Here is a 6681-nt window from a genome sequence, read left to right as displayed (position 1 = left end):
TCTGCATCGCGTGGACATTCATAGAGGCAGTCAAACACTCGAAGTGCGTGACGCCGATTCTAAACGTGGAGGGGAAAATCTGGAGGACCCTGAGAAGAATCCACGCAGTGACCACCACGGGGACAGAAACACAGACTGCAGATATACAGCAGCAGCAGCAGGCATCGTCAGGGTCGGGATGGAACCCACGACCTCCTGCGTACCAGGCGAGGTAGTCAACATCTCGTCAGGGTCGTGATCGAACCCACGACCTCCTGCGTACCAGGCGAGGTAGTTAACATCTCATCAGGGTCGGGATCGAACCCACGACCTCCTGCGTACCAGGCGAGTTAATTAACATCTCATCAGGGTCGGGATCGAACCCACGACCTCCTGCGTACCAGGCGAGGTACACAGAGAGAGGCTCACCGTGGCTCAGCAGCTGCAGAGCCCTGCACTGGAGTGCTGCTGCTGCTGATGGTGGTGGTGGTGGTTGCCCGGGTGGTGGTGGCCTGGGTGGTGGTGGTGGGGGTAGCCCTGATGGTGGTGGTGGTCTCTCTGGTGGTGGGGTTGGCCCTAATGGTGGTGGTGGTGGTGGTGGCCCGGATGGTGGTGGCCCTGGTAGTGGTGGTGGTTTGTAGCCAGCTGTGAGCCAGCGCCTGTTCAGGCGTCATGCGGAGATTGGGATCCCATCTGGTGGTGGGAGGAGGAGGAGGAGAGGCACACCACGTGGTGGACAGGGGCAAGGTGAGCAGATGTGACAGGGTGGGAGGTGGGGGGAGAGTGGAAAGATGGTAGCGTGGGTGGGGGGTAGAGATGGAGAGGGGGGGAGGGAGATGGTGGGTGGGTGGTGGGGGGGGGTAGAGATGGAGGGGGGGAGGGAGATGGTGGGTGGGTGGGTGGTGGGGGGTAGAGATGGAGGGGGGGAGGGAGATGGTGGGTGGGTGGTGGGGGGTAGAGATGGAGAGGGTGGGAGGGAGATGGTGGGTGGGTGGTGGGGGGTAGAGATGGAGGGGGGGAGGGAGATGGTGGGTGGGTGGTGGGGGGTAGAGATGGAGAGGGTGGGAGGGAGATGGTGGGTGGGTGGTGGGGGGGTAGAGATGGAGGGGGAGAGCGAGATGGTGGGTGGGTGGTGGGGGGTAGAGATGGAGAGGGTGGGAGGGAGATGGTGGTGGGTGGTGGGGGGTAGAGATGGAGGGGGGGAGCGAGATGGTGGGTGGGTGGTGGGGGGTAGAGATGGAGAGGGGGGAGGGAGATGGTGGGTGGGTGGGTGGTGGGGGTAGAGATGGAGAGGGTGGGAGGGAGATGGTGGGTGGGTGGTGGGGGGTAGAGATGGAGGGGGAGAGCGAGATGGTGGGTGGGTGGTGGGGGGTAGAGATGGAGAGGGTGGGAGGGAGTGGTGGTGTGGGTGGGGGTAGAAATGGAGAGTGGGGGAGATGGTGGGGGTGGTGGGGGTAGAGATGGAGAGGGGGGAGGAGATGGTGGGTGGGTGGTGGGGGGTAGAGATGGAGAGGGGGGGAGGGAGATGGTGGGTGGGTGGTGGGGGGGGTAGAGATGGAGAGGGGGGGAGCGGAGATGGTGGGTGGGTGGTGGGGGGGTAGAGATGGAGAGGGGGGAGGGAGATGGTGGGTGGGTGGTGGGGGGTAGAGATGGAGAGGGGGGGAGGGAGATGGTGGGTGGTGGGGGGGGGTAGAGATGGAGAGGGGGGGAGGGAGATGGTGGGTGGGTGGTGGGGGGTAGAGATGGAGAGGGTGGGGAGGGAGATGGTGGGTGGGTGGTGGGGGGTAGAGATGGAGGGGGGGAGGGAGATGGTGGGTGGGTGGTGGGGGGTAGAGATGGAGAGGGTGGGGAGGGAGATGGTGGATGGGTGGTGGGGGGTAGAGATGGAGAGGGGGGGAGGGAGATGGTGGGTGGGTGGTGGGGGGTAGAGATGGAGAGGGTGGGAGGGAGATGGTGGGTGGGTGGTGGGGGGTAGAGATGGAGAGGGGGGGAGGGAGATGGTGGGTGGGTGGGTGGTGGGGGGTAGAGATGGAGAGGGGGGGAGGGAGATGGTGGGTGGGTGGTGGGGGGTAGAGATGGAGAGGGGGGGAGGGAGATGGTGGGTGGGTGGTGGGGGGTAGAGATGGAGGGTGGGAGGGAGATGGTGGCGTGGGTGGTGGGGGGTAGAGATGGAGAGGGGGGGAGGGAGATGGTGGGTGGGTGGTGGGGGGTAGAGATGCAGAGGGTGGGAGGGAGATGGTGGGTGGGTGGGGGGTAGAGATGGAGGGTGGGAGGGAGATGGTGGCGTGGGTGGTGGGGGGTAGAGATGGAGAGGGGGGGAAGGAGTGGTGGTGGGTAGTGAGTGGGTAGTGAGTGGGTGGCAGGACTGTCAATCCGCACGGTTTATTCCGTGTTCTTGTGCAGGGAGATTGAGTTGTCAGGTCAGTACGGAGAGCGGCCGTTTCAATGCTGGGTAATAAAAAATTAACCCGTAAAACCAAAGTTTTTCACTATAAATCCTTTATATGCGTGGCATCGGTTTTATTGTATTATTCATTTCTGTTTTTCTTGAGTAAGAGTTTTATTTTTTTCACATTGGTATTTTAAATTAAATATGAAAAAAATATGTCCTAAAAAGTGTAAAATTTTGGAGAAAAATTTTTTTTCACGAAAATAAATTGTCACGCACAACGAGTCTGTGTGCAAAATGTCAGCTCGATTGGATCACGGGAAGTGGGTTAAAAAACGACCGAAAATTTTGCACGGTCGTAGGCAAGCAAGCAAGTGAGCTTAATATAAAGGATTTAAAAACATTTTTGTCTATTTGTTTGTGTTTGTTCCTTGTGATGGGACTTTGGAGGATGTACGTTCAGATGTATCAGGGTCACTGAGTGATCAATAAAGGTCTGAGTTGGGTCTGTAGTAAGGTAGGACACTGATAAGGTGTAGACAGGTGTGGGGTGGTGAGTGGGGATGAGTGAGTGGGGGTGAGTGAGTGAGTGGTGTGAGGATGAGTGCGTGGGGGTGCGTGAGTGAGTGGGGATGAGTGAGTGAGTGAGTGGGGGTGAGTGAGTGAGTGGGGGTGAGTGAGTGAGTGTGTGGGGATGAGTGAGTGGGGATGAGTGAGTGAGTGAGTGGGGGTGAGTGAGTGAGTGTGTGGGGATGAGTGAGTGGGGATGAGTGAGTGAGTGGGGGTGAGTGAGTGAGTGAGTGGGGGTGAGTGAGTGAGTGAGTGGGGATGAGCGAGTGGGAGCGAGTGAGTGAGTGAGTGGGGGCGAGTGAGTGAGTTGGGATGAGTGAGTGGGGATGAGTGAGTGAGTGGGGGTGAGTGAGTGAGTGTGTGGGGATGAGTGAGTGGGGATGAGTGAGTGAGTGAGTGGGGATGAGCGAGTGGGAGCGAGTGAGTGAGTGAGTGGGGGCGAGTGAAAGTGTGGGGATGAGTGAGTGGGGATGAGTGAGTGAGTGGGGGTGAGTGAGTGAGTGTGTGGGGATGAGTGAGTGGGGATGAGTGAGTGAGTGAGTGGGGGTGAGTGAGTGAGTGAGAGCGAGTGAGTGAGTGGGGATGAGCGAGTGGGAGCGAGTGAGTGAGTGAGTGGGGGCGAGTGAGTGAGTGAGTGGGGGTGAGTGAGTGAGTGAGTGAGTGGGGATGAGCGAGTGGGAGCGAGTGAGTGAGTGGGGGCGAGTGAGTGAGTGGGGATGAGTGAGTGAGTGAGTGGGGGCGAGTGAGTGAGTGGGGGCGAGTGAGTGAGTGGAGATGAGTGAGTGAGTGGGGATGAGTGAGTGGGGATGAGTGAGTGAGTGAGTGGGGGTGAGTGAGTGAGTGAGTGGGGGTGAGTGAGTGAGTGTGTGGGGATGAGTGAGTGGGGATGAGTGAGTGAGTGAGTGGGGTGAGTGAGTGAGTGAGTGGGGGTGAGTGAGTGAGTGAGTGGGGGTGAGTGAGTGAGTGAGTGGGGATGAGCGAGTGGGAGCGAGTGAGTGGGGGTGAGTGAGTGGGGATGAGTGAGTGGGGATGAGTGAGTGAGTGAGTGAGTGGGGATGAGTGAGTGAGTGAGTGGGGATGAGTGAGTGAGTGGGGATGAGTGAGTGAGTGAGTGAGTGGGGGTGAGTGAGTGAGTGAGTGGGGATGAGTGAGTGAGTGAGTGGGGTTGAGTGAGTGAGTGAGCGGGGATGAGTGAGTGGGGTGAGTGGGTGAGTGAGTGGGGATGAGTGGGTGAGTGAGTGAGTGAGTGAGTGAGTGGGGATGAGTGGGTGAGTGAGTGGGGGCGAGTGAGTGAGTGAGTGAGTGGGGATGAGTGGGTGAGTGAGTGGGGGCGAGTGAGTGAGTGGAGATGAGTGAGTGAGTGGGGATGAGTGAGTGAGTGAGTGAGTGGGGGCGAGTGAGTGAGTGGAGATGAGTGAGTGAGTGGGGATGAGTGAGTGAGTGAGTGGGGGCGAGTGAGTGAGTGGAGATGAGTGAGTGAGTGAGTGAGTGGGGATGAGCGAGTGAGTGAGTGAGTGGGGGCGAGTGAGTGAGTGGGGGCGAGTGAGTGAGTGGAGATGAGTGAGTGAGTGGGGATGAGTGAGTGGGGATGAGTGAGTGAGTGAGTGGGGATGAGTGAGTGAGTGGGGGTGAGTGAGTGAGTGAGTGGGGGTGAGCGAGGGTGAGTGAGGGTGAGTGGAGGTGAGCGAGGGGTGAGTGTGGTTCGTACTGCAGGCAGCGGCTGACAAAGTCCACCAGCTGAGGGTGGTGTCCCTGCAGTGCGCGGTGCAGGGACAGGCTGCCTGGTGGACGCTGCATTGACACGTTGTAGGGGAGACCCTCAGGGTCTGCAGAGAGACAGAGACGCACGCAAAGTCACCCGCCAGCATGTCGCCCACATACCCACTCAGCCACTTGACTACCCACCTTCATATACACCTACATACCAACTCACTCACCCACCCACTCAACTACACAGCCACTATCTCACTCACTCACCCACCCACTCCCCTACCTACTCACCTACCCAACCACTCACCCACCCACTCACCCACCCACTCACCCACCCACTCAGTCACCCGCCCACTCACCCACCCACTCACCCACCCACTCACTCACCCGCCCACTCACCCACCCACTCACTCACCTACCCAACCACTCACTTACAAACCCACCCACTCACCCACCCACTCAAACATCCACTCACCCACCCACTCACCTACCCACCCACTCACCCACCCACTCACCTACCTACTCACCTACCCAACAACTCACTCACCCACTCACTCACCCACACACTCACTCACCCACCCACTCACCTACCTACTCACCTACCCAACAACTCACTCACCCACCCACTCACTCACCCACCCACCCACTCACCCACCCGCTCACCCACCCACTCACCTACCCACCCACTCACCTACCCACCCACCTACCTGCTCACTCACACACCAGCCTGCCCGAGCCTTCGACTCACCAAAGTAGAGTGACCCATTTGGGGCTTCGTCCACCATCTTTGTCGGGGGCATGCCCAGGATCTGCACGTGGTTTCAGATGAAGACAAAAGGAGGAGGGGGAGGAGGGGGAGGAGGAGGGGAAGGAGGAGGAGGAGGGGGGGTTACAGCCGGTGTAGCCTCAGCGGGCCCATTGTGGCCGTGAGAGGGAATCAAATTCTATGAGGATGGGTCTCTGTGGGTCTGTATGGGTCTCTGTGGGTCTCTGTGGGTCTGTATGGGTCTCTACGAGTATGGGTCTCTGTGGGTCTGTATGGGTCTCTATGAGCATGGGTCTCTGTGGGTCTGTATGGGTCTCTGTGGGCCTGTATGGGTCTCTGTGGGTGAGTATGGGTCTTTGTGCAGACCAACAGAGACCCATAGAGACCTGCCTGCCCACCCACCATACCCACCCACCATACCCACCCACCATACCCACCCACCACACCCACCATACCCACCCACCATACCCACCCACCATACCCACCGTACCCACCATACCCACCCACCATACCCACCCACCGTACCCACCGTACTCACACCACCCACCATACCCACCATACCCACCCACCATACCCACCCACCATACCCACCATACCCACCCACCATACCCACCCACCACACCCACCATACCCACCCACCATACCCACCATACCCACCCACCACACCCACCATACCCACCACACCCACCACACCCACCGTTCCCACCCACAGCCCATACCTCGATGCAGCAGGGCAGGTGCTCTTCATATGTCCGTGAGTCAAAGAGATCCTTGCCGGTGGCCATCTCGGCCACGGTGCAGCCCAGCGCCCACATGTCCACAGCGCACGTGACCTGGTAGCCCAGCGGCAGCTCCGGGGACATGTAGGGCAACGTCCCACCCACGGTTTGGGCTGCACAACAACAACAACAACGACAACAACAACGACAATGAATATGAAGCAGAGGTCGTCCCGAATTGTCTTCACCAGAGGTACCGTGACCCCACCACTACCACTACCACCACCACCACTACCACCACTACCACTACCACCACTACCACCACTACCACTACCACCACTACCACCACTACCACCCAGAGGTCGCAAACGGGTTTTGATTCCGCACCAGGGTCGCAAACGGGTACCCGTACCCGGCCGTACCCGTACCCGACCGGGTATCGGGTAGGGTACGGGTATCGGGTACCCGGTTGCGACCTCTGATATGAAGTAGTCCCTCCGTCAACAGCGACGTGGGTTGAACAGGTTTCTTTTCGGTCGGTCAAACGC

General features: G+C 59.2%; 1 protein-coding gene across 1 annotated transcript; it reads right to left on the bottom strand.

Moving 5' to 3' along the window:
- Nucleotides 1-319: 319 nt before the first annotated feature.
- Nucleotides 320-6288, bottom strand: LOC133339534 (dual specificity tyrosine-phosphorylation-regulated kinase 4-like). Its single transcript, XM_061547639.1, has 4 exons — nt 6134-6288; nt 5397-5457; nt 4647-4764; nt 320-672 (listed from the first exon to the last, which is right to left on the bottom strand). The coding sequence occupies exons 1-4, from the start codon at nt 6275-6277 to the stop codon at nt 405-407; spliced, it is 591 nt and encodes a 196-aa protein (XP_061403623.1). The 5' UTR covers nt 6278-6288; the 3' UTR covers nt 320-404.
- Nucleotides 6289-6681: the final 393 nt, after the last annotated feature.

The sequence above is a fragment of the Lethenteron reissneri genome, unplaced genomic scaffold, assembly GCF_015708825.2.
Source record: "Lethenteron reissneri isolate LAM-NWPU_2019-01 unplaced genomic scaffold, ASM1570882v1 scaffold_1869, whole genome shotgun sequence".
In the NCBI taxonomy this organism is placed as follows: domain Eukaryota; kingdom Metazoa; phylum Chordata; class Hyperoartia; order Petromyzontiformes; family Petromyzontidae; genus Lethenteron; species Lethenteron reissneri.
The sequence above is the reverse complement of the archived record's forward strand: the minus strand, read 5'-3'. Positions and strand labels throughout refer to the sequence as shown.